The sequence below is a fragment of the Saccopteryx leptura genome, chromosome 2 (assembly GCF_036850995.1).
Source record: "Saccopteryx leptura isolate mSacLep1 chromosome 2, mSacLep1_pri_phased_curated, whole genome shotgun sequence".
NCBI classification, from domain to species: domain Eukaryota; kingdom Metazoa; phylum Chordata; class Mammalia; order Chiroptera; family Emballonuridae; genus Saccopteryx; species Saccopteryx leptura.
In genome coordinates this window covers 58,421,669-58,447,840 of record NC_089504.1, presented here as the reverse complement: position 1 = coordinate 58,447,840, position 26,172 = coordinate 58,421,669, and the positions used below count along the sequence as shown (strand labels likewise).

Genomic DNA, 26,172 nt, shown 5'->3' with positions numbered 1-26,172 from the left:
ACGGTTTTTAAAGGTTAGTGTCTCTAAGTTCCTACGTTTATTCCCCAATTCTGATTGGAAAGGCGTGTGTTTGAGCTCAGGGTACCGGATGTATGTAGGCTTACTGGCTTTTAGGGGATGCCAGGCACATCGATACATGGTAGAAGCGTCATGTTGCTGTTTTCCTTGGGAGCCATCTGAAGGTGCCTTGGGTCCGGGAGGGACAGTTGACCGTGTGTGTTTCATAGAGGGCCCACCCTGCTGGCAGGCTTTAGCTGAGAACTCTAATAACTGCTTTTCTAACCTGCCCTTTGACAGTTTATAATTTTCTTTATCTTGGTGCCTGTCATGGGGTGGTGGTGCATGTGTATGTGTGTTTTAAGTGAAGTTATGTTTTAATGTCATACAGGTTCAGTCAGGTTTAAAATCATAGAGCAAACAGGGCTGTGTCTGTGTTACCAAATTAGCACCTTCCTTTTTGGCTTATTAATGGCTTCTTTGTAATTACAAATAAGAAAGGTCTGTTTAGATTATAATTATACCTTATTATTTAGTGTACCAGAACTGTGAACATAGAGGTCTTAAATGTAATGTAATTATCTGCTGATATTTCTTTGCTTCCTAGCTTGTTAAAATTGGACTCATGCAGGTCTGGATTGGGATTGTGACCTGCCACCTACTGGCCGTGGATCCTTGAGCAAATTCCTTAATCTCTCAGGATGTGTGTGTGTGTGTGTGTGTGTGTGTGTGTGTGTGTGTAATATGTATGACATGTATCCATATGTGTGTGTATTTTAAATTAAGATTTTATTTTCCCAGAGCAGTTTAAGGTTCACAGTAAAACTGAGGGGAGTGTACAGAGATTTACCACCACCCCTACCCCAACCTGAGCATACCCTCCCCCATGATCAACATCCACATCGCAGGGGGACATTTATTACAATCGATGAACCTACATTGGCATGTCATTAACACCCCAAGTCCACAGTTTAACTTACAGTTCAAATAACAGTGACATGTGTCCCATCATTGTAGTATCAGATAGAGCAGTGGTTGTCAACCTGGTCCCTACCGCCCACTGGTGGGCGTTCCAGCTTTCATGGTGGGTGGTAGCAGAGCAACCAAAGTATAAATAAAAAGATAGATTTAACTATAGTAAGTTGTTTTATAAAGATTTATTCTGCCAAACTTAGCGAAAATCTGACATAAAGTACTTGGTAAGTAATTATTATTATATGCTTTAACTTGCTGTAACTCTGCTTTATAAATTTTATAAAGTAAAGTTACTTTCCTACTTTATAAATCACCATTACCGTGGAACTGGTGGGTGGTTAGAAATTTTTTTTTAACTTTATTTATTCATTTTAGAGAGGAGAGAGAGAGAGAGAGAAAGAGGGGGGTGAGCAGAAAGCATCAACTCCCATATGCACGTTGACTAGGCAAGCCCAGGGTTTTGAACCAGTGACCTCAGCGTTCCAGGTCGAAGCTTTATCCACTGCGCCATCACAGGTCAGGCCGGTTAGAAAATTTTACTACTAACAGAGATACAAAAGTGGGCGGTAGGTATAAAAAGGTTGACTACCCCTGATATAGAGTATTTTCACTGGCCCTCAATGTCTTCTGTGCCCTGCCTATTAGTCTCTCCCTCCCTCTAGCCCTCTGACCCCTGGCAACCACTGAACTTTTAACTGTTTCCATAGTTTTGCCTTTTCCAGAATGTTATGTACTCGGGATCATACAGTGTGTAGCCTTTCCAGATAGGCTCCTTTCACTTAGTCATGTGCATTTCAGTTTCCTCCATGTCTTCCCATGGCTTGATAGCTCATTTCTTTTTGTAACTGAATATAATAATGTTACAAGTTTGGGTGTACCACAATTTATCCATCTGCACACTGAAAGACATCTTGGTTGCTTCCAAGTTTTGGTAGTTATGAATAAAACTGCTGTAAACATTCATGTGCAGGTTTTTGTGTGGATGTAAGTTTTCAGTTCCTTTGGGTGAATACCAAGGAGCACAATTGCTGGATCCTATAGTAAGAGTATGTTTAGTTTTATAAGAACTCACCAAAATACTTTTCCAAAGTGGCTGTAGCAGTGTGCATTTCAATTCAGTAATGAGAGTTTCTTTTGCTCCCCATCTTTGCTAGCATTTGGTGTTGTCATTGTTCCAGATTTTGGCCAGTTGTAGCTAACTCACAGGGTTGTGGGCATTCAGCGAAAAGTTGTATAGTGACCATGGCACAGAGCGCTGCACCATGTTAATGACTTCCTTTTTGCAGTTCTCATAACCATCTTGCCTCCTGTTCCCAAGATGGGTGTGTTTTAAGATTTCCAAGCTGTAGATTAAGTTATTGTGACATGTCTGTCGATGCTGAGATTGTAGAACTCTGTGTATGTTATTAAGCAGTTTACTGCCCAGCCACATGGAGTACTTGCAGTGTCTTGAACACATCTTACAGATGATCCCTCCTGGCTCTGAGTGTACTGTTCCCTCTTCCTAGAATGTCCACCCACCCAACAGGGCAGTCATCCGATTACCCTTCAGCGCTGAGAGCTCTCTGTGGGAGAGAGGGCGTTCCCTGTGCTTGGTGCATGTCTCCCTCCACCCCAGACCTTCATCCCTAATGGATAACTTCCACCCCTACCATTAATTTCCCAGTTTCTATGCTTGCCATTACCCCATCACTCACCTCATTTGAGTCCCACGTGGCCCCTTTTCTTTCATGATCATAATAATCTTGTTTCTCCCCTCTGGACCTTTGCATCTGTTGTTCCCTTTCCTTGGAGATCTGTCTGGATTTTCTTATGATTAGTTCTTTCCAATGTCACATCCCATGGCACTTATTGCTACCTGGTATTATATGTCTACTTGTTTATCATCTGTTTTGTCCATTAAAATTCACCCTGTGAGGGAAGGATTTGGGCTTGTATCTCCCCTGTCCCCCCCCCCCCCCCCCCCCAGTATCCAGAACAGGGTCTGACATGTTGTAGGTGTTCTGGGAATGTTTGTTGAATGAATCATCTTGTATATTTATTTGTGGTTGTAGTTGCAGAGTTGTGATTATGGTCTGTGTGCCCCACTTCCCCACTGGACTATGACTACCTTAGGGTAGGATTCAATGCTCTTTGTCTTTTAGTCCATAGGGCCAATGGATTGTTGGCCAGTAAATGTTTCTTAAATATGTGAATATGGAAGTTAGTAATCTTTGAGAAATAGATCCCTAACTTGAGATCTCAGATGTCGCTGTCTACCACACAATGTCCTTTGAGCAACTGCTTAGTCAGAACAGGCTGCAGTGATGCTGGTAGCCATTCTCTGGGCCCCCCCCCCTTCCTTTTCAGGGTCTTTACCCTGTGCTGTTCTTTGGGGCCTAAACACCATCTTCCTTCTTTTCTCTCTCTCTCCCTCCCCCCTTCCCTCCCTTTCTCTTTTTTTCTCTCCCTTTCTTTTCCTCCCTCCCTCTCTCTCTCCTCCTCTTTCCCTCTCTCTTCCTTTCGCTCTCTCCCTCTCCCTCACCCTCTCCCTCTCTCCTCCCCCAATTGAATCCATTGCATTCCCCACACACTCGGACAAGATCAGATGCTGGTTCTTGCCAAGCTTCCTGACAGCAATGCTGTACATGTATTGACCTTCATTTGATCTTAATAGCTTGGCACATTGCACTTGGTAAACATTTATTGAATGAATAAAGAATTAGTGGTTGCACATTTACACACCTATGTTCATAGCTGTGTTAATTCTCAACAGTTAAGAGGTGAAAGTAACCCAAGTATCCATTGGCAGATGAAAGGATGAACAAAATATAGTTTCCACATACAGTAGAACATTATTTAATCTTAGGAAGGAAATTCTAAGACATGTTACAAGCATGAACCTTGAGGCGCTGGCTGGGTATCTCAGTTGGTTAGAGCTTCGTCTTGGTACACTAAGGTTGCAGGTTTGATCCCCATTCAGGGCACATGCAAAAATCAACCAATGAATGTGTAAATAAGTGGAGCAACAAATCTGTGTTTCTCTCTGTCTCTCTCTGTAAAAAAAAAATATTTTTTAAAAGGGTGAACCTTGTGGACATTATCCTAAGAGAAATAAGCCAGATACAAAAAGACAAATACCTTGATTTCACTTTTATGAGCCATCCAGAGTAGACAAATTCATAAAAATAGAAAGCAGCATGATAGTTGCCTAGAGCTTCCAGGAGGGGGAAGTAGGGAGTCATCTAATGGGTACAGAGTTCTAGTTTGACAGGATGAGAAAGTCCTGGAGATTGGTTTCATGACAATGTGAATGGACCTGATTCTACTGAGCTGCACGCTGAGGTATGGTTGTTGTTTTTAGTACAATCAAGAAAAAGAATGTGAAAAGAAACTGACTTCTGAAAATCTGGAATTGTATGCCTTTGATTTCTAGACAGTGTGTGTAAAAACAAGGGAAAGAAATATTTATATTTCTTTCCTCAGCAAGGAAGCTCTAGTGATTTCTTTTTTTTTTTATTTTTTTTTATTTTTCTGAAGCTGGAAACGGGGAGAGACAGTCAGACAGACTCCCGCATGCCCCTGACCGGGATCCACCCGGCACGCCCACCAGGGGCGACGCTCTGCCCACCAGGGGGCGATGCTCTGCCCCTCCGGGGCGTCGCTCTGCTGCGACCAGAGCCACTCTAGCGCCTGGGGCAGAGGCCAAGGAGCCATCCCCAGCGCCCGGGCCATCTTTGCTCCAATGGAGCCTTGGCTGCGGGAGGGGAAGAGAGAGACAGAGAGGAAGGAGGGGGTGGGGGTGGAGAAGCAAATGGGCGCTTCTCCTATGTGCCCTGGCTGGGAATCGAACCCGGGTCCCCCGCACGCCAGGCCGATGCTCTACCGCTGAGCCAACCGGCCAGGGCTCTAGTGATTTCTTGAGGACTGTCAGTGTAAGAATGAGCTGCTCTAAGCAACCCCTCCTTTGCCCCACCTGGATTCTGCGCACCAGGAGCCCAGTGAGCTGAGGGCCTCTGCGCTGAGCCCGGGTGCAGGGAGTCTGCCTACGTCTACACCAGGGGTCGGGAACCTATGGCTGGTGAGCCAGATGTGGCTCTTTTGATGGCTGCATCTGGCTCTCAGACAAATCTTTAATAAAAAAAAAATGATAATGTTAAAAATATAAAACATTCTCATGTATTACAATTCATTCATTTCCTACCGCTCATGTTCATGGTTGTGGGTGGCTGGAGCCAATCACAGCAGTCCTCTGGGACACACCAAATTTTTATTGGGTAATGCATAATGTACACGGGTCGTTGTATGGCTCTCATGGAATTACATTTTAAAATATGTGGCATTCATGGCTCTCTCGGCCAAAAAGTTTCCCGACCCCTGGTCTACACAGTTGGGGCTCAGCTTCCATGGGTCCTCCGCTAGGAGGGTTCCTGTGTACTCTCTGCCCTCTTCAGTGGAAGATTTGAAACAAACTTGCATTCATTTCCTATCACGTTTTGCTGTTCTAACAGAAGAACTTAGTCTGTAGAGTCCATGGAAGGACATGAAGGTTTGAGTGCCTGTGTAACATTAGTCATGCAGCATGCATGTTTTAGAGAGGTTGCCTTGTTTCATGTTGCCATTGGCTCTCTGAGTTGTAGGTGGTATGACCCCCATTTTATAAAGAAACCTCCATATCCAAGGCCCACAGCTATGGGGCACAACAGAGATTGCACCCGGGATCTTCCATTCAAACTCAGCTTCTTGACTCTGTTTCAGTTTCTTTCCTGTATGGTCTCCATCTTGTGGTCCAAATTTATTACACATCTCTACCACAAAACTCGGCTGTATACTCCTCACTGGCAGACTGCTGGATCTGCTGCATTGGTGTAACATATACTAAACAGTTAGAATGATCCCCAGTTCCCAGAGACCATGCTTCCAAAATGTCACATCCAATTCTCAAACCCTAGGCTTCCTGTAAAATCTTTTCTTACTGTTCAGAGTAAAATGTGCTTTTCAACACTTACTCCCCCATCCCCCTAAGTGGTAAAAGCAAAGAGAAACAGAGAGCAGTCCCTTTGTTTTTCTGTTATCTGCTACATTTACAGAAGGGTTGGACAGAAAACTGCTGAGTGAGCATGCTGTCTCTGACTTTGGTTCTGAGTTGCACCAGCTCCCCAGGTCTTAACTTATCTTTCTCTGGCCAACAGACCTAGTTATCTCTGAGGATGTGAAACATCTTATCTTCATGCCTTTTAATTTCTGTGTAACATTAGCATTTCAGTTCTCCTGAAATGTTACCAGTTCATTTCCATCCAGCTAGTGTGTGTGTGTGTGTGTGTGTGTGTGTGTGTGTGTGTAGGAAGATCAATATAAATGAATACTTCTGCAGATAATTCCTTTCTTCCTTTCTATAGTATTGTTCTTAAATGTCCTATTTACTTAATTTCTCGTCAGATCCTGAATCATTTTAGCTGCCTGAAAGGAGTATTTACTCTGGTTCTCCAGTTCCCTCGCATGGGAAAGAGGGAGGGACGGAAAGCTGTAGAAGGATGCAAATACCCCCCACCCCACTCCCACCCCCGCCCCCGCCTCCGCCCCCGCAACTGGTGCTTTTCAAAGCATTTGGCTTCCCTGTTGTATGGATGTCACTGTGCGAGATGACAACAGGATTTGCTGGGAATGTGGGCCACTATTGTATCCGCCTTACGTAACCACGTGCAGTGATGGCAGTGGGTGAGCTGTCTGGGATGTAGGCAGTGGCCTGGCTGGCTACTCCCCACAGGCCATGAAGACCGCTCAGGCCCTGCAGAGGATGTGTATCCAGGCCTGGAAAAAGTTGAGGATATTGAAGGGCCATGTGAGTTCCTCTCTGCAAGCTCTCGCTCCCCCTTTTCTTTCCCAACCTGTTCTTTCAGGAAGGTAGGGCAGGGGTTGGGTAGCAAAATCACCCCGTGGGGACTTACTCCACAGGTGTTTGTGTGCTTTGAGCAGCGTTCAGTAACCAAGTCTGAGATGTGGATGGTAGTCAGGGATCGGATTTAGAATTTTAGCAGACGTCTGTGAGACTGATTGCCGCTCCTGGGGTTTATGAATCAAAGGCTGCTGTTTTCCAGGTGTGGGGACTCTGGAAGCCGGTGTTGCTTCCTGGGGAAAACTTAATTTACTGCCTCGTGTAAGATGTTTGTGTTTGAGAATTTCTTGTTTCGGGGTAGAAATCTCTTCCTTATATTGCAGAAACCTCTATATTCTTATTCTATGTTTAGCCTTCTAAGAATAAAAGTGTTTTTCATGTTCTTTTCCGATAGTTTGAACAAATGTAGTACTGTAACATGTATGAGTGTTTATTTTTATGGCTTGGGATTTTTATTAAGCGTGTCCCTGATGGGCTGATTTTAATTAATATTTAGCCTGAATTTTGGCCTCCATCACTGGGAAGCGCAGTTTGGACAAAAGCCTTAAATGTTGCCTGTTGTGAGGAAATTAGGGCACTGAAGCCTTTGCTATCTGCCTTCTGGTTGGCTTATAACATGTTTCCATATTCTTTATATAAAATACAGGATTATACCTATCTGGCTAAGATTTTTCCTAAGGAAAGAACCTTTATAACAATTAGAGGATATTTTTAAAAGACAGATCTAATAACTATTCGTCTTTGTCCCTTTCTCTTCATTTTCCATGAAAATGCCTTACAGTTCACACAAAGCTTTTTTATTTGTGGTAGAAAAATTCACTGTCTTGCTTTCCCATGTCGTGTGGGAAGGACTCATATGCAATAGGCGGGGAGAAGAGAGGGGTGAGAAGGAGCACGTGGAGTGCCTCTGGGTGCCGGGGCTGTTGACTGGGGATGGACCGAGCCTCGGAGTCTTCCGCACCAGGCTGCTCCCAGAGCCAGCCTCATTCTTACCTTTCTCTCCCTTCTGCGCCTTCCAAGCACTGCTCTCAGATTCCTGCCACTGCCCCCTGCCTTGCCCTCCCTCCCATTGAAACATCACATTTTTTCTGCTCACACTTTCTTCTGCTCGTTGACCTTGCAAAATCTGTACTGATTAAAGAATATTTGGTATAAGAACCTTGGCCAGGAATCAGGTACCCTGTGTGTTGATCATGCGTTTCCCCTTTTTGTAACTTAAAAAATACTTGGTACGCATAAAAGAATTATAAATCTAACTCATACAGCGTAATGATAATGCACATCCCCATGGTCTCCATCGCATGTAGCCATCCAGGGGCTTCCCTAAGACAGACATGGACCTTGTACCCTTCCCCACCTCCCTCTGCCTTGTTCCCGGGCCACTGCATCCTGAATTGTATGTTTCTCGTTCCCTTGCTTTTTCTTTGCAGTGTTACCATATACACATACATATACACAAATACCCCTAAACAAAAGATTCATTTCATTGACTTTTTTGTTCATTGTGATAAAAAAACACAACTGCATAACCTAAAATTTACAGTCTTAACCTTTCTTCAGTGTACAGAACAGTAGTGTTAAGTATATTCACATTGTTGGGAAACGTTTTTTGAACTCTATAAAAATGATCTCATGCTTTACAAATTCTTCTAGGATATTTTTCACTCGATGTGTTTGAGATGCATATGTGTTTTGGTATGTGTGGCTCTCGTTAGTTTTCACTGTGGTATAACATTGCATTTTCATAAAATATCACGATTTATTTGTCCAGTCTACTCTTGTGTGTGTGTGTGTGTGTGTGTGTGTTTCTGAAGTGAGAAGTGGGGAGGCAGACAGACAGATTCTGGCATGTGCCTGACAGGTATCCACCTGGCAAGCCCACTTGGGGGTGATGTTCTGCTCATCTGGGGCCATTACTCTGTTATAACCAGAGCCATTTTAGCACCTGAGGCAGAGGCCATGGAGCCATCCTCAGCACCAGGGCCAACTTTGCTCCAATGGAGCCGTGGCTGTGGAAGGGGAAGAGAGAGAGAAGAAGGAGAGAGGGAAGGATGGAGAAGCAGATGGGTGCTTCTCCTGTGTGCCCTGGCCAGGAATCGAACCCACGACTTCCACATGCCGGGTCAACACTCTACCACTGAGCCAACCAGCCAGGGCCTGTCCAGTCTACTCTTGATTGATATTTGGCTTGTTTCTAGGTGTTGGCTATTGAGGACATTGCTAGCCTTTGTGTATCCTGTGCACATACCCACATGATTCTTCTGGGCCAGGAGAGGAATCACTGCATCATGGAATATAGAATATTTTATATCAGGTACATGTGTGCTTTTCCTATGGCCCTGCACATAAAGTGCCCTGAATGCTAAGCAGCTGCCCACTGGTACTTATGCAGATATTCCAAATATTGTTAGAGATTCTTTGATCTGTGGACAGCTTGGGTGGGGCCGAAGCCCAGGGGCTCAATTTGAAAGGCAAGAAGAGCTCAGCTCTCCACTAAGCTGCTGCACTGCACGCTGGCAGCCTGACCCCGGAGGTGCATGTGGAGCTGGTATTCTGAGGAACATGTGTGATTATGCGGAGTACTGTGTGTTTCTGAAGAGAAAATAGATACTACATATAGAAGAGGCAGGGAAGACACTCAGTGATTTGCTTTTGGAGCACACTGTGTTGGTAAACTCCACCCGGGCTTTGGCTGTTTTACTTACCATTGTATCCCAAGTTCCATTAACCACCTGTTTGGTGTATAGTGGGTATTAATAAATATTTTTGAATGAATTGAATGAATGCATACATGAATGAGGGAATAAATGAATGAAGGTTCTCAATGAATGAAGTGTTTCCTCTGAGAGCTTTGCAAAAGGTCACAGCTCTGTGGACTAAATACAGTTACAGTTATTGCATATTTTTAATGCTCAAAGGAGGCATTAAAATTTACTTTTCCCTGCTTTCCTTACCTTAAAGTTAAGATTTTTATCACTTAGTTTAGCATAACATATGTTCTTTTAATAATACGTTTAAGTAGTTCATAGTCTATGTCAGAGTTCATTAACCCTGGGTAGGAAGAAGCCCCTTGCAGTTTGATCAGAGTCCTGCCAAGTTGGTGTGACCTTTAGGTGCCTGGCACGGTCTCACTGATTAAAAATTTGATTTAGTCCTATTGGTAGTAGTAGGGGATTAATCCTCTCTCTGGCAAATCTGATGTAAATCACCCCTGACGGTAGCACAGGAATACTTAAAGATCTCATTATGGAAGAACAGTGGGTTTCAAAAGCCAGGTGTATTCTACCTAGGCAACACTTTAAAATAAAACTTTGTAGCAATTCATTTATGTGGCTAAAAAATAAAAAAATATATTAACTCCAAATCTCTGAAAAGGAAATTTGGTGTTTTTATTTTTAAAATTAAATGTATTCTAAAAATAATGTGCTCATATGAATATATTCTGCCATACTATAGTTCCTGGGGAAATTTTAACATTTTTTGGTATTCTTCTTATTTTTCCCTATAAGTGCATATATATGTGTGTGTGTGTGTGTGTTTATATGTATTTATATATATATATAGGTCTATATATATTTATATATACACACACATATGAAAATAGAAATGAAAGCAATGATTTTTGTATCTTGATCCCCAAGAGACATTTAAATATAGATCTCTCTCTATATACATATATATAACCACTCTCCTATTGTTGGATATTTTATGATTATCTGTTTAAGCAGATGTAAACAAATTTATATATATGTATTTGTGCACTTGTGCAGATATTTCTGTAGAATAAATGTCCTGAAGTGGAATTGATTGATCAAGGGATATGTAGATTTTATGTTTTGATACACACTGGTAATTTGCTCCCTAGAAGGTTTGTACTAATTTATATTCCCACCACTTCCATCAACAGTGAACAGGCCAGAAAATAAAAAACCCTTGCTTTTTAATTGAAAACACAGTCATCATGATGAAGAAACTTGAAAAAAATGGATGGGGAAGTTAAATAATTATTTTAAATGCCCATGTATTTCACTGTGTTGGTTCACTTAACCTAAATATCATTCCCTTTATGGACACGTTTGTCCCCTCAAGCACATAGCATTGCTTAATCTTAGGATGATTGCCATGGTATTGGTTAGTTTTTCCTGATGATTTTTATTAATTTTTTTTTTGAGAGAGACAGAAAGAGAGTCAGAGAGAGGGACAGATAGGGACAGACAGGAAAGGGGATAGATGAAAAGTATCAATTCTTTGTTTCAGCGTCTTTGTTGTTCTTTGATTACTTTGTCATATGTGCCTTGACCAGGTGGGGGGGCTACAGTATAGCAAATGACCCTTGCTCAAGCCAGAGACCTTGGGCTCAAGCCAGCGACCAAGGGGTCATGTCTGTGATCCCTCGCTCAAGCCAGTGACCCCATGCTCAAGCTGGTGAGCCTGTGCTCAAGCCAGGCCCTCGGGGTTTCAAACCTGGGTCCTCTGTGTCCCAGGCCGATGCTCTATCCACTGAGCCACCGCCTGGTCAGGCCCTGAGGATTTTTAAATAAGTATTTTGAGGAGAGTGCTCTGTGTGTGTGTGTGTGTGTGTGTGTGTGTGTGTGTGTGTGTGTTTAATGTGTGGGGAGATGACAGTATTCAAAGAAGAGCCATCAACTCTATTTATTTTACCACAACTTCCAGAGCATTTGACTTTGTTGACATTTGCCAGCTTTAAGATATAGTATAGTAAAGTGCTGAGAAGACGAACTTGGGAAGCACCTGGTTCCCAAGGCCATTTCCAGGTCGTAGTGGATTGGCTTTACTAAGGGCATATCAAAACCTGGAGGAGCCAACAAGCTAGGAGGTATTCTGTGGAAAGGAAACAGGTGATTAATTCTGAACAATTGTGTTTCTGCTTACTATTTCACTTTAGGAAAACTTTATTTTTAAATAGAAAACTGTATTAAAATTCTGAAAAGCTTGTGTTATCCTTGTACACATTGGAAAATACTGTTTTAGACATGGACAACAACATTCTAGAGAGGAATGGCTATAAAGAACACTGAGAACACCAGACCAGAGGCACCTGAGTTTCCAGCCTAACCATGTCAGTGTGCCATCAAAGCAGCAGAGGGCCACTGAATGAAATGGAAATTTCCTTAAATTTTTCTTAAATGCATGCATGTGCGCATGTGAGAGGGAGAGCGGGAAAGGGGGTCGGGCCGGGGAAGAAGGGAGAGAGATAAGAACTTTTAGTTGTTTACTGATTGCTTCTCCTATGTGGCTTGATGGGGGGAGGGTTCTAGTGACCCCTTGTTCAAGCCAGTGACCTTTGGGCTCAAGCCAGCGACCATCAAATCATGTCGATGATCTGATGCTGAAGCCAGCAGCCTCAGGGTTTTGAACCTGGGACGTCAGCATCTCAGGTCGACACTATCCACTGTGCCACCACTGGTCAGGAGAAATTTCCTTAATTTTAGTGTCTTCATCGTATTAATTCAGTGGTGAATGGATAGTTTACCCACCTTTTGGTTTATTGAAAAGAAAATCTTTGAGTGCCTGCTTTGTGCCTAATGTGGTTCTCAGAGCTATGGGGCAAAAGTGACTGAGTGAGACGTAAACATAGAGCACAGATCCAGCTCTTACCTTTTCCAGGCGTCATTTTATGTTTCCTTTTTAACCACCAAGTTGATCTGAATTGTATTTTTTAATGATAACTTTTTGAAGAGAATTCTGGTCTCTTGGAGTCAGATGACATTAGCTATGGAAATAACCCAAAACTGAGTGCATAGGGGAGGGGGGTAGATTAAAGAATGATAAATTCCTCTCAATTTGAGTAATCGGTTATAACTACTCAAGACCAGGCTGGTTTACCTTTCTTCTCTGCAAACAAAATTAAATTGCTTTCCCCTCACCCCCTTCTGCCAAAAGAAAATAATCTGCCAATATGTCAATTGATAGAATTGCCTTTGTTCTAAGCTTCGTTCCTCCCAAGCTTAAGAGTTTGTTTACTTTGTCATTTTATTTTTCCCTCTGCTATTTTGGAAGTTATATACTTTAATTATTCCTATAGTGGTTACCCTAGACATTTTAGCATGTAGATTTAACTCAGTGAAGTTTAAAATTAATCAGTTGGTTTAGCTGTGCTCCTGGATAAACCATTTAGAATAATTTAATCATATAAAAGTCTTCTGGATTTACATGCTCTGCTTCCTAGTGTTTTAGTGCTATCTTATTTATTTAACTCTTATAAATTATACATTGTTATTGTAGTTGTATACAGCCAGTATGTGTTCAGGCTTCCTCAATATTTCTTCTTGTATCCTAGGTCTTCCTTCTAAGATTATTTCCTTCTTTCTTAAATTTATACTTTGAAAATTTTTATTACTGGGTTGTGGTAATAATATTTCCCATTTTTTGTTTAAAAAATTTTTTTCCTGCCCTCTAAATCAACAGATATTGTTGACTCCAGGCTTCTATTACTGCTCTTTAAAAAGTCGGCCATTATTCTAATTGTTGTTTTACTAGTAATCTGTTCTGACTAGCTGCTCTCAAGTCACTATATATCTTTTTCTGCAGTGAGATTTCCATGTGTTTAAAAATGTTTTTCTTTTTAAAAATTTGTCCTGCTTGTCATGTACTGGACTTCCTGAACCTGAAACATCGTCAGTCCTGGAAGAGCCATTATCTCTGCCAGTACCGCATCTCCCCTGCACTCTCTTATCATCTCCTGAAAATTTAATTAGACACACTGTGAGACTTTCTCACTCTTCTCTTTCATGCTTCACTTTTCTAAAGCTTTGTGCTGAGTTCTGAATTTCTCAATGTCTGTCTCCCAGTTCATTAATGAGTGTCTTCAACTGTATGTAGTATGTGGCTCAATCCATTGTTTACTTAATTTCTTTTTATTTATTTATTTATTTTTTTTTAGTGAGAGGAGGGGAGATAGTGAGAGAGACTCCCACATGTGCCCTGACTGGGGATCTACCCTGCAACTCCCATCTAGGGCAGGTGCTCAAATCAACTGAGCTATATTCTCAGTGCCTGGGGCCAATGCTCGAACCAATTGAGGCACTGGCTATGGGGAGAGGAAGAGAAAGAACTGGGAGAGGGAGGGGAAGAGAAGCAGATGGTCAATTCTCATGTGTGCCCTGACCAGGGATTGAATCCAGGGCATCCACATGCCAGGCTGACCCTCTATCCATTGAGCCACCTGGCCATGGCCTGTTCATCTCATTTTGATTACATTTTTTCATTTCTACAAATTTATTTGTTTTTTTTTTAAAGACTTGCTTGGTTATTTTTAATCGTTTGTGTTTTTCATTATACTTTTTCTTTTGAAAGAGAGAGACAGAAGGAGAGATAGGGAGTAGAGAGATGAGAAGCATCACCTTGTAGCTGTGTCATTTTAGTTGTTCATTGATTGCTTTTCGTATGTCCCTTGACATGGGGACTCAAGCCAAGCCAGTGACTCCTTGCTCAAGCCAGCTACCTTGGGCTTCAAGCCAATGACCTTTGCGCTCAACGACCTTGGGATCATGTCAACTATCCCATGCTCAAGCCAGCAACCATGGAGTTTCAAAGCATGGGCCAATGAGTAGGCTCATTATACTTTCAATGTCCTCTTTTAATTTCCTATGGTAACTATGATGTGTATTTAACATACTTTTTTTAGTCTGTGATAGATATTTCCAGTATTACTATATTTAATTTTGCAGTTTTTTGTTTCTTTTAATTCTTGTTCATGGTGACTTGCTTGGTGTGTGCGTTCAAATTGTTAACTCATGTTCCTCAGATCCATGTCTCGGGGATTCATTGAAGCCTGTGTTTTAGTGAGTTCTGTGGAAAGAATTTACATCTGCCTCTGTGTACGTGGGTATTGTCAGAGCAGAACCAGTTTGGGCTGGAGTGTCTTGGGGGTTGTGTGTGGTCATATCCAAATTATGAATTTCAGTCCCCAAATTTTATGAGTACAGATCTGTTCATAGGAAATGGCCAGTGAGATATTATTAGTAATTTCCATTCTACTCAGAGCCAGGGATGAGCCCAGCGAGTGTCCCGGCCATCTCCATCTGCCTGGTGTTATTTTCCTTTAGTACATCTCTTGTGATCTGATCTTCACCCTGTTTGGATCCTGCAGCTTATCTCTCTTCCCAGCAGCCTCCTCTGTAAATGCCTGCTTCAGTGCTCGCTTATCTCTCTGGCTTTGAGCGAGCTTTTCTACCTAGTCTTTAAGGATTTCCCCTCAAGGCAGCCTGTATTTATTTTTAAAATGATATCCACTATTTTCCAGTTTTTCTAGATATCTGTTTAGGAATATTATTAGAAACTGAAGCCCCAATAGTCCGTATATGCAGGCATTTTCATTTTTCAAACCCAGAAATACTGATGGAGGAAAAGGATTCCACAGGTTACTCAACTGAGCATTCTTTGTGATAAGGCCATGGATTCCTTTAGACATAAAAATGAGGAAAACTTGCCTCAGAGATTACCTTAGGCGGGAAGAGGGGAGAGTGGTAAAAAAAACAGAATGAAAAGGTATCTGCTTGAAACTAATTCTCTTTTGAAGGTATTCTATAATGACAGTGTTTTAGAGAGGTGATCATAAAAAGGCTCCACACTGAATATTTTATTCTCGTCAGGGGGTATTTCTCATTGTCTATTTCACTAATTGTCCACTATTGTTAAGAATGCCATTTCATTGAAGGACAGTGTGTTTGAAAATAGGGAGCATAATGTTTCTAAAACACATCAATTCTGGGTATCCTGAATGTGTAAGCTGGACTTTATATTGAGATATTTTGAACTACGGTTTTTATTTCTAGCATTGAAATGTTTGTGGTTTTAATCAAATTGGTTTCTCCTGTTTTAAAACAGGGGCCAGGTATGGAAGAAGTGATATGGGAACAGTACACTGTGACCCTACAGAAGGTGAGTGCTATATATTTCATATGTGCTATGGTCACGTTCTTGAGTTTATAGATCATGGATCTTGTTTATTTTGGCTTAAACACAGTTTTTTCCCTCCTTCAGGTGGATAATTCATGGTAGGGTATAGCTGGCAGTCATTACCATATTAGCAAAGATTTGCATACTATTACATTTTTTTGTTGTTGAGGTATATAATATTGAAAATTACAGAGGTTATTTAGTGCATGCACCTATCTCCAGATAGCATAGGCTATGAAAAGACAGAAAAAGAGGGGAGGAATAGAAATAACCTGTACTGTTTAAGGACATGAGGTAGCCTCTACAACTTTATCATTTTGATTATAAGACATAGAGAACTTATAACTCCCTCCATGAGTTTGAAATCTAAACTAAATTTTAAAATATTGATTTAATAATCAAGAATCATGGATTGTTTTCATTGACTCACTCCTGATAATATTAAGAGGTGTTGACTGAATTAGATTTAAAAAAAACTCCTTATCCAGTGGTATTGATGGTGGAAGTAATAGCGTATGTAAACATATTTTACAAGTCATTTCACAGGTATTGTTCCTCTTGATTAAATGAGGGGATGGGGGGAGGGGAGGGGCACAAAGAAAACCAGATAAAAGGTGACGTTAGACAATTTGACTTTGGGTGAGGGGTATGCAACATAATCAAATGTCAAAATAATCTGAGAAGTTTTCTCTGAACATATGTACCCTGATTTATCAAGAAAAAAAAAAAAACAGACGAGGTGGTACGAACAGTTTCCCATACTGGAGGTCCATCACATGATCGTTGTTTAATAAATGTTAGCTTTGTTCCTTTTCATTCTGACAGCAGATTTCAAGGTGGGCGTGATAAGTGTTAACCCCACTCAAAACAAGCAAAGCCACTGAGAGTGTGTGAGTGATTGGTGTGTGGTGAAGCTGGTCAAGAACTGCACTTATGGTTCCCAAGTCTTAATCTATCAAGCCATCTTGGTCAGCATTACAATGATGTTCCCGGCAGGAGTCTTATTCCTGCTCTGAATCCCTCTGGTCTCTGTCGCTTCTTAGAGGAATTGTAAGTTCCTCAAATGGAGTATTCCTTCTTCAACTTCAAGCCCTGTCTTCAATGAAAATTTGGTTTCTGAATAAATATGTGTTAAATTAATCCATAGAAAAACAAACAAACAAACAAACAAACGGATCAGTGCTTGGGGCTGAAACTTTCTTCAGCTGAGGGTTCCCCCCTTAGGTCTTATTTTTCAATTCTAGTCATCTTTTGACTCATCTCTGTGCCCTTCCCCCAGCATTTCACACATCCCTTGAGTTGTGGGCCCCAATTTGGCAAAGGCAGAGTCATTTTAGGCCTGGTACAGAGGATAGAGTGGCCTCTGTAAAAACAGGCACAAGGTGATGGTTCTGCCAGATATTCAAAGCCAGGCGATTAACACAACCCAGCCTGTTTTGTGTTGGTGATTGTTTGTCATCCGTGGGCATAGTGGGCCCCATGTGGGAATTTTCTTGGGGGGGGGGGATTTTAATTCTCTGCATAGATTTTTACATAATCAAATCCTGCTTTAGGGTTATAGTCATATACATCTGTATCATCTGGATGCTACCTGGGAGCTTAGCTTTTTTGAAACACTGAAATGAATCAGGTAGGATCATGCATTATCTGGGTTTACCATTACCTTTCTTGACCACAGAGGTAATTGATTTTTATTTCCATCTTATATGCATGTAGAAAAGAATTTAATGTTTTGCTATCTCATAAGATCTCAAAACTAAGTTTATCTTCTGATTCTATTTTACGTTTAAAATCCATTTACTTATTTTTCGCCCTATATTAAAATAGAACCACCAGCTCTCCTAACTTGGGAATTGAAGGTATGCTTTAAAAATACGGCGTTAGCACCGATTCGGTGGTGCTTAGGCCAGGCTATGAGAACAGGTGGGACTGGCGATGCGGACAGCACAGCTCTGTTTGGACAGAGATGCTATTTTCCACCCCCTTCCAGCTTCTAGTGATAACTTCGGTCACTGCTATCAGCCTTTTCCAGCTTTCAAAGGCTGTTTCTCTTTGATAAGGGATTTCCCTTTATAAACCTGTCAGCCCACCATGCTGCCGCTTTCTTTTGTTTCAGTAAGCCCACTCTTCCTGAGCCGTCTCCGGTGATTGGTTCGCCCTTTATTTTATTGAGTGCTTGTCATAAATTCTGAAAACCACTAATGGAAGGTTTTCTTTTTTTTTTTTTTTTTTTTTTTTTTTTTTTTTGTCCTTCTCTTAACTTCAATGTACAGGATTCCAAAAGAGGATTTGGAATTGCAGTATCCGGAGGCAGAGACAACCCCCACTTTGAAAATGGAGAAACGTCCATCGTCATTTCTGACGTGCTTCCGGGTGGGCCTGCCGATGGGCTGCTTCAGTGAGTGTCCTTCCTTCCCGTCGCAGCCTGCCGGCCCCACTGGTCGGCCCTAGACAGGACGCTTTGGGTGGTGTGCACTTTTAAAGTGTGTGTGTGTGTGTGTGTGTGTGTGTGTATGCATTTATATGACTATGTGAATATATATGTGAATTGGAACCGTAACACACCAGTCCTTTGGGAACATCGCAACTCTGGAGAAAGGAGAACGGTTTTTACTGTGGGAAGATAGTTCTAACTACTACATCGATCATTCCTGGGTTTAGGGGCCATTTCTGAACATGGAGTATAAAATCGGCATGCTTTCTCCTCCCCCAGCCCCACCCTCCACCCTGCCACTCCCTCCAGTGCTTACCCAACACTTTAATTTTTATTTATTAAGAATTTAATGAGGATACTCTGGCTGAATGATTATCTGATTTGCTAGAGGAATATGGAAATTTGGGAAATTTACGACAGGAGAACATAAGTTTTCCACCTGCCACCCTTCTGGTCTGAAGAGATAATGCCACCTGAAAACTGCACAGCCGAGTCCCTCAGCGTCGTTTCTCAGGGCAGGATCTAAAGTTCATCATGTGCCTGGCGTGGCCAGACAGCTCCAGAAGTTTAGGTTCTATTGGCATTTCCAGTCTCTATGGTCCTGTCAAAGTTTGTAGTCTTCAGAGAGCCAAGTCAAATTTTTAAACGACTTTTGAGATGAGATAAAGGAAGGTTAAGGGTTCTGTGACCTCAGAATTTCTCTAAGAATCTGAGGTGAGCTCTTGACTTCCTCCCATCTAAAATACAAGGGGATGAACACCTTCTTTGAGGGGTATTTGTAGACTTTCTGAAGCCCACTGTGGACTTGGGGTGAGGAGGCCTGATGCAGGAGTTTGTTTGTGCTCAGACCTCACCACCTCAGTGGTTCCTGGCGGGACCCTGTGGTGGGGGTCTTCTCTCCCCTTGGCTCTCAGTAGACACAGCCAGAGTGGCCTGAGTGACTCCTCAGTTACTTTCTCAGAGGAACTCAAGACTGGGTTGACTGTTTAAGCGTTGGGAGTCATCAGGCACTGAGCCCTTTAATAAGCATTTCAGGTCAATTTGCTGCCTGATTATTTTTAAATAAAAAGATTTACAGTGAATTGATGGGAGTTTTTCACATCCTGTTTTTTATTTTTTTTGTTTGCAGAGAAAATGACAGGGTGGTCATGGTTAATGGCACCCCCATGGAGGATGTACTCCATTCATTCGCAGTTCAGCAGCTGAGAAAAAGTGGGAAGATTGCTGCCATTGTAAGTTCCAGCTTTGTTTTGCCTCCAAAGAGTTTTGTTTTCATGCCCAGAAGAAAATGAGTACTTGCCTTTAAGCACTTGACAGAATTACTTATTCTAGGGGCTGCTCCCTCAGTGTGTTAGGAGGGTGATGTAATGGATGATGTAAAGATGTACGTCATTAATTTCTCCCTGACTCTTTCTGGTCTCTCTCCTAATTTCTTACAACCAGTGATTCTCTTAATCTCTGAGTGAGTTAGCCTTCAGAACCAGGTTAGACAATTATTTCCTATGAGAATTAACTAGATTGAGAACAAAAGAACATTAATTTAGAAAACAAATTTCAGCTCAAAACTCATTTGTAAAGGCCCAAACAAGATCTGTTATATCTTCATAAATTAGTTTCTTAGGAGACAGTGGCAGTCCATAGCATTCATTCATTTACCTGCTCTCATTCATTTAGCAAACATTAGTTTAGAATCAGCTATGAGCCAGATACCATTTAGCCCTGGAGCAGGTCTCTCCTGCCAGGAGCGTTCGCTCCAGTGGGGTCAATGGACACACAAAGCGAGAATTTGGAGTATAGTGAATTTAAGGGCAGTGCTAGGTGGGTCTGTTGGGTATAGGGTAATTCACTTTTTTTCCACTTTATATTATGAAAATTTTCAAACAAAAAGCAAAGTTCAAAGATTAATGTAATAAACACAGATATCTTCTACATGTTAATATTCTGCCATATTAATTTTTTTCCCATATGTTTATATAAACACATACCTATTTTTAGTGAACTCCATTTGAAGGGAAGTTGTAGACATGACAGTTCCGTTATACTGACTTCAGCCTGCATTTTCTAAATAAGAACATTCTGCTATTTAGCTATGAGACTATTATCCTAACTAAAAAAATCAGTGACAAGTATACAATATCATCTAATATCCAGTCCATATCCTGAGATTTCTTTGATAGACTTTTTCCTCTCCACGGATCTAATCAAAGTTTATTCATTGTACCTGGCCTTTATCTTTTTTGTTGTTTTTAATCTATGAGGGTTCTTCTCTTCCCCACCTCTTGTCCTAGCCCCCCTTTTTTAATGATGTTGACTTTAGAAACAGTCTAGGCAGTTATATATAGAATGTCTTACTTGGTGGATTTTCATTTTTATAACTTAGTGATTTAAAGTCCCTTGGTACTGTATATACTCCGAGTAAGATCAGATCTTAGAGGTACCATGTTGAGTGGTTTATATTCATTGTCTATCTTTATTCTCAGCCCAGTGAGGTCTTTATTGTCCTGGTTTTCCAGATGAGAAACCTGAGCTTTAGGAAGGAAAACCATAGCTTTTACCCCTGGCATTCTCTTACAATTGTGATTGCCCTATGCCTTCCGCCCCCGTGTTTTGGTTAACAGGTGGTCAAGAGACCTCGGAAGGTCCAGCTGGCCCCGCTGCACGGTGGCCCTCCACTCACCGAGGATGACCGGGCTTTCGAGGTGATGGATGAATTTGATCGCAGAAGCGCACGCAGCGGGTACAGTGATCGGTACAGCGAGAGGAGCCGGCTGCGCAGCTGGGAGGACAGCCTGGAGAGGGGGCATCCCCATGATGGGCTGCGCAGCCGGGACCGGGACCGAGACCGGGACCGGGACCGGAGCCGTGGTCGGAGTCTGGAGCGGGGCCTGGACCATAACGACTATGGCCGAACCCGGGACCGGAGCCGAGGCCGGAGCCTGGAGCGGGGCCTGGATCATGATGACTATGGCCGAACCCGGGATCGGAGCCGTGGCCGCAGCCTGGAACGGGGCCTGGACCATGACTATGGACGGGGCCGAGATAGCAGCCGTGGCCGGAGCATTGACCAGACCTATGACCGGGCCTATAGCCCGGAGGTGGAGTCCAGGCACAGGGCACAGCCTGATGCCCGGTACGAGGGGTTCCGGATCCACAGCCGTGAGCACCTCCGCTCATGCAGCCCCAGCCCGGAACCGAGAAGGCAGCCAGACCACACAGGCCAGCTGGAAACCGACCGTCCTATCGGGGTTCTTCTGACGAAGAGCAAAGGGAGTGAAGGTATTCATGTTGATGAAGAGCACTAGTATAATAATAGCTGACTCTTTCATGGCGCTGTGTGCCAAACACTGACCTAAATGCTTTGTACTGATTAGGTCATTTTATCCTCACTCACCCCTACTTCCGATAAGAGTTGGCATGTCTTAATTTTATAGACAAGGAAACTGAGGCACAGAAAAGTGCATTGTCTTGCATATTAAACTTGCACAGGCTGCGGAAATTCTGCTTTAAACTACTAGGCCAGTGGTTGTCAAAGCAGCGTAAGTATCACCTGGACACTTGTTAGAAATGCAGATTCCCAGGCCCCAGCTGAGCCCCACTGACTCAGCAGCACTGGGGCAGGACCTTGGAATCTGTATGTTAACAAGTCCTCCTGGTGAGCCTGGTGAAGGTTAAATTGCTGGTGCCTGGATAGAGGACAATACGCTCGCATCTTGTTTGTATTTCCACTCTATGCTAGGACCTGTGCTGAAATAATACTCTTATTTAATCCTCACCAGCACCCTGTGTGGTAGGTAGGAGACTTCATTCCTGTTTTATAGGTGGGAATATCAAAGTTCAAAGAAGTTTTTCATATGTGAGATGGCAGAGGGACTTGGGTCCCGTGAATGGAAAAATACCGGTGGTTAGGAAGTCAGGTTAAGGCCAGGTGGCCAGAAGGAAGTACAGATAAACTGTCCACAAGAATGTTACCAACCCTTTAGTCTCTGCTCAAAAACAACAACAACAAAAAAAACCCATAGAATTTTATTTCCCTTCTAATTGCTTGCTTTTTCTACCCTGACATGAAAAATTCTAAAGCCCACCTTTTTCAAAAAGCCTTTTTGTGTAAGTCTGCTTTGTGCCCAGCTTATAAAAGCAGCCAAGCAGAGCCAGCCCCTGAGCCAGTTTAGACGACCTTCCTTTCCTCTGTGCTGTCTCCCTGGTGCTTGAGAATAAACTTATTTACTAAAATCTGCCTGAACATTTCTCTGGGGTTTCTTCTTGATTTCTATCTTGGGGAACCCAAGAACTCTCACACTGGCAACATGTTCATGCAGGAGGCAGGCTTTGTCCCAGGGTGCCCTTCCATTTTGCGTTCCTGGAGCACTTGGACACACTCAGTTACATCCAGAATCACCAAAGCCCTGTGTGGCAGCTAGTGAAGCTTCTAGCACCTGCAGTTTAGGTGAGGATTCTGAAACTCTGAGAGGGGAAGCAGCTTGCCCACATCTTGAAGCCAGTAGGTGGTAGAGCTAGAACTCAAATTTCCATAGATGATAGGAAACAAGTATGTGAACGAACAGGGCTTTAGAGCCTGGTGTTGAGATAGTCCTTGCATTGATTCTTAGCTTCTGATGTTTTAAATTCCTTGTGACACATCTTTTCTCCCCACCCCCCCTTTTTATTTGTATTTTTCTGAAGCTGGAAACGGGGAGGCAGTCAGACGCCCGACCGGGATCCACCCGGCACACCCACCAGGAGGCGATGCTCTGCCCATCCGGGGGCGTCGCTCTGTCGCGACCAGAGCCACTCTAGCACCTGGGGCAGAGGCCAAGGAGCCATCCTCAGTGCCCGGACCAACTTTGCTCCAATGGAGCCTCGGCTGCGGGAAGGGAAGAGAGAGACTGAGAGGAAGGAGAGGGGGAGGGGTGGAGAAGCAGATGGGCGCCTCTCCTGTGTTCCCTGGACGGGAATCGAACCTGGGACTTCTGCACGCCAGGCTGACGCTCTACCACTGAGCCAACCGGCCAGGGCCTTTTCTCCCCTTTTGTTCTCTAAGTGTTCTCCTATGAAGGGAAAAAAGGATGAACAGCACTCGAGCACGCAAAGTGAAAAACTTTCTGCTTTTTAGGTTGGGAATTTGCATTTTAAATGGCCTATCTTTGAGAAATATGCATCTTAGGAGGTTTAAGGATTCTATAGACTCTTTATAACCATTTATAATGACATCCTAATTTATCAATCCACAAAAATGCAAAACCATTCTGCTCCCAGTAAGGTGGACTGCACGGAGGTTATGAGAAAGATGACTTGGCGTGCGACCTCCTTCAGAGAGGGCTAGTGCATATTCTACGGACTTGTGCCCCGGGTTCTTGAGTTACCTAAGGCAGTGCTTTCCAAACTTTTTTCTCCTCTTTTCCTCTTCCCCTATTTTCTCTCTTTTTCTCCCACCACAGAAAGAACCATATTTTGCAAACAGTCATGGATGCATGAGCCTAGAAACACTTGAACAAAAGTTTCATGGGCTGGTACTTTACCCAGAAATTCCATTACATTTAATTTAAAAATACTGGCAACAACTCATTAAATTGATTTGAAGACTCATTAATGGGTTGTAACCCACAGATTAAAAGGCATTGTGGTCCTAAAAGACTGTCCAAGTTGTGCCTGATCTTAGTAATACAGTACAGGAAAAAGGAGATTATGACCCTTTACTGATACAGCATTTTACTCCTCTTAGGCCATTTGGTTCCTCAAACTTAGAATTCGTTAAAAAAAAAAGTTCAGCTTTTAAAAGATTTTTTTGGCTACCTTTTGTTGGGATTACACAGGAATTTAGCTGTCACTGGTTAGAATTGCATACAAATCTTTAATGGCATTAGGAAAAATCTACATTTGATTAAGAAAAATGTGATCCGTTCATATGACCAGCTGTTGCATTTCATGGGCCCCAAATAGCCTCCTGGTAAATGTCTTAGAAGCTGCTCAACTAATTTTTTAAAAAAATTCATTTAAGAGATGTCCACATATATACCAATAATTATATCTGCAACCTTCCTATATGCGGGCAGTTTTTAAGTGGAAAAAGAAATTGTTGATATATAAGAAAGAAGTTATCACTCAAGCTTATCTCAGCCTTCTTTCCTGGCCAGTAGGGAATTGTCATCCATGAAAGAAGATGCTGTCTCAGCCTTATTCTTTCTTGAGTGTCAGCTTCCTAAGGGGTGGGGGTAGACCTTAACACTTTAAATCATTATGGTTAGATCTGATGCTAACTTACTGTAATTTAAAACTTAACTTGAAACCTACTTCATAACTTTCCCCAATGGTAGAAAGTTACTTTGTTTTATAATTACAAGATTTTTGAGTTTAGAACAATAATAATAAAATCTGAATGTGCTTCTTTTAAAATCTCCTAACTTCTAAAATAACCAAAATTCATCCTTTAAAATATGTATTTTTACAAGTTTAATAAGTGAAATCAGAATAGTCTAAATAGTATTTAAAATATTTAAAAATATACATACTTAGTACAGTGGTTTTTCTTTTGAGAGCAATTCAGAGTCCATAAGCCCTCAGTGCTATGCTGGTTTCAATTAAATACTTGATTGCTTTGCCTGGCTTATTTACCACTTTGTTTCACACACTGAAATTTTTTCAGTAGGAGGCCCACACAGTCTACATTGTTACAGATGAAGGTTGTCCTATTTGTTTTGTTTCTTTTTTTTTGTATTTTTCCGAAGCTGGAAACGGGAAGGCAGTCAGACAGACTCCCGCATGCGCCCGACCGGGATCCACCTGGCACGCCCACCAGGGGGCGTCGCTCTGCCGCAATCAGAGCCATTCTGGCACCTGAGGCAGAGGCCACAGAGCCATCCTCAGCGCCCAGGCAAACTTTGCTCCAGTGGAGCCTTGGCTGCGGGAGGGGAAGAGAGAGACAGAGAGGAAGGAGAGGGGGAGGGGTGGAGAAGCAGATGGGTGCTTCTCCTGTGTGCCCTGGCCGGGAATCGAACCCGGGACTCCTGCACGCCAGGCCGACGGCTGTCCTATTTGTAGAGCCTTCCTATAGGCAGCTGGATTGTCGGCAGAATATGCCTATGAAGATGTACTGAATTGGTTTTTTCTCCCCAACATTTTATTTGGAAAAGTGTTAATTTTGTAGCAAATACTCATGTATAGCTGTCACCTAGTTTTACCAGTTGTTATCATTTTTAAAAGTTGCTTTCTTTCTCCTTTTTTTCTTCCCTTTCTCCTTCTCTTTCTCCTTTTTCTTCCCTTTCTCCTTCTCTTTCTCCCCTTTCTCCTTTTTCTTCCCTTCCTCCTTCTCTTTCTCCTTCTCTTTCTCCTTTTTCTTCCCTTCCTCCTTCTCTTTCTCCTTCTTCTTCCCTTTCTCCTTCTCTTTCTCCCCTTCCTCCTTTTTCTTCCCTCTCCTTCTTTCTCTCCCTTTTCTCCTTTTTTCTCCCCTTTCTCCTGCCCCTTCTCCCTCTTCCTCCTCCCTTCCACTCCCAAGCCTGGAGCACCTTAATGGTGCTCTGGAACCACTTGAAAGTAAGTTGCAGGCAGAGTGACCCTTTACCCTTAAATATTTCAGCAGGTATCTCCTAAGGATAAGAACATTCTCCTACATAACCGTAATGCCTTTATCACATTAACATTAATATCCCTTTTAATATAGTGCAGTCCATCTAGAAGTTGCTCCAGAATAATGTAACCTATCCTCCTCAACCCCTTCCCCAACTTCTTCAAATTGGATCAAGGATCTAGTAAAGGTTCATGCCTTGCCTTTGGGTTTTATGTCTCTTAATCTGAAGTAGTTCCTCTGCCTCTTTTGTTTTATATGGCATTGACTTTGTTGATGACTCTAGGCTGCTTTTTGTACAGAATGTCCCGCCTGCAAAATTAATTGTTTATCAATATTTTTAAATAGTCCTGAAAACCAAATTAAGTTTCCTGAACAAGTTGAAATATGTGTGTGTTTATACTTTGTCTT

At 42.4% G+C, this 26,172-nt stretch overlaps 1 protein-coding gene across 8 annotated transcripts in view; it reads left to right on the top strand.

Moving 5' to 3' along the window:
- The window catches only part of TJP2 (tight junction protein 2), a 135,045-nt gene that overhangs the window by 77,430 nt on the left and 31,443 nt on the right, over positions 1–26,172 (top strand). For 7 of the 8 annotated variants that reach the window (XM_066368029.1, XM_066368028.1, XM_066368030.1 and 4 more), the window contains 4 exons: positions 15,698–15,751; positions 18,043–18,167; positions 19,333–19,435; positions 20,822–21,479. In XM_066368029.1, the coding sequence (XP_066224126.1) occupies positions 15,707–15,751; positions 18,043–18,167; positions 19,333–19,435; positions 20,822–21,479 (931 nt within the window). In that variant the 5' untranslated portion in view covers positions 15,698–15,706. Of the gene's footprint in view, positions 1–6,774; positions 6,794–15,697; positions 15,752–18,042; positions 18,168–19,332; positions 19,436–20,821; positions 21,480–26,172 lie in introns of those variants that run through there. The other variant, XM_066368026.1, reaches the window with a different exon arrangement.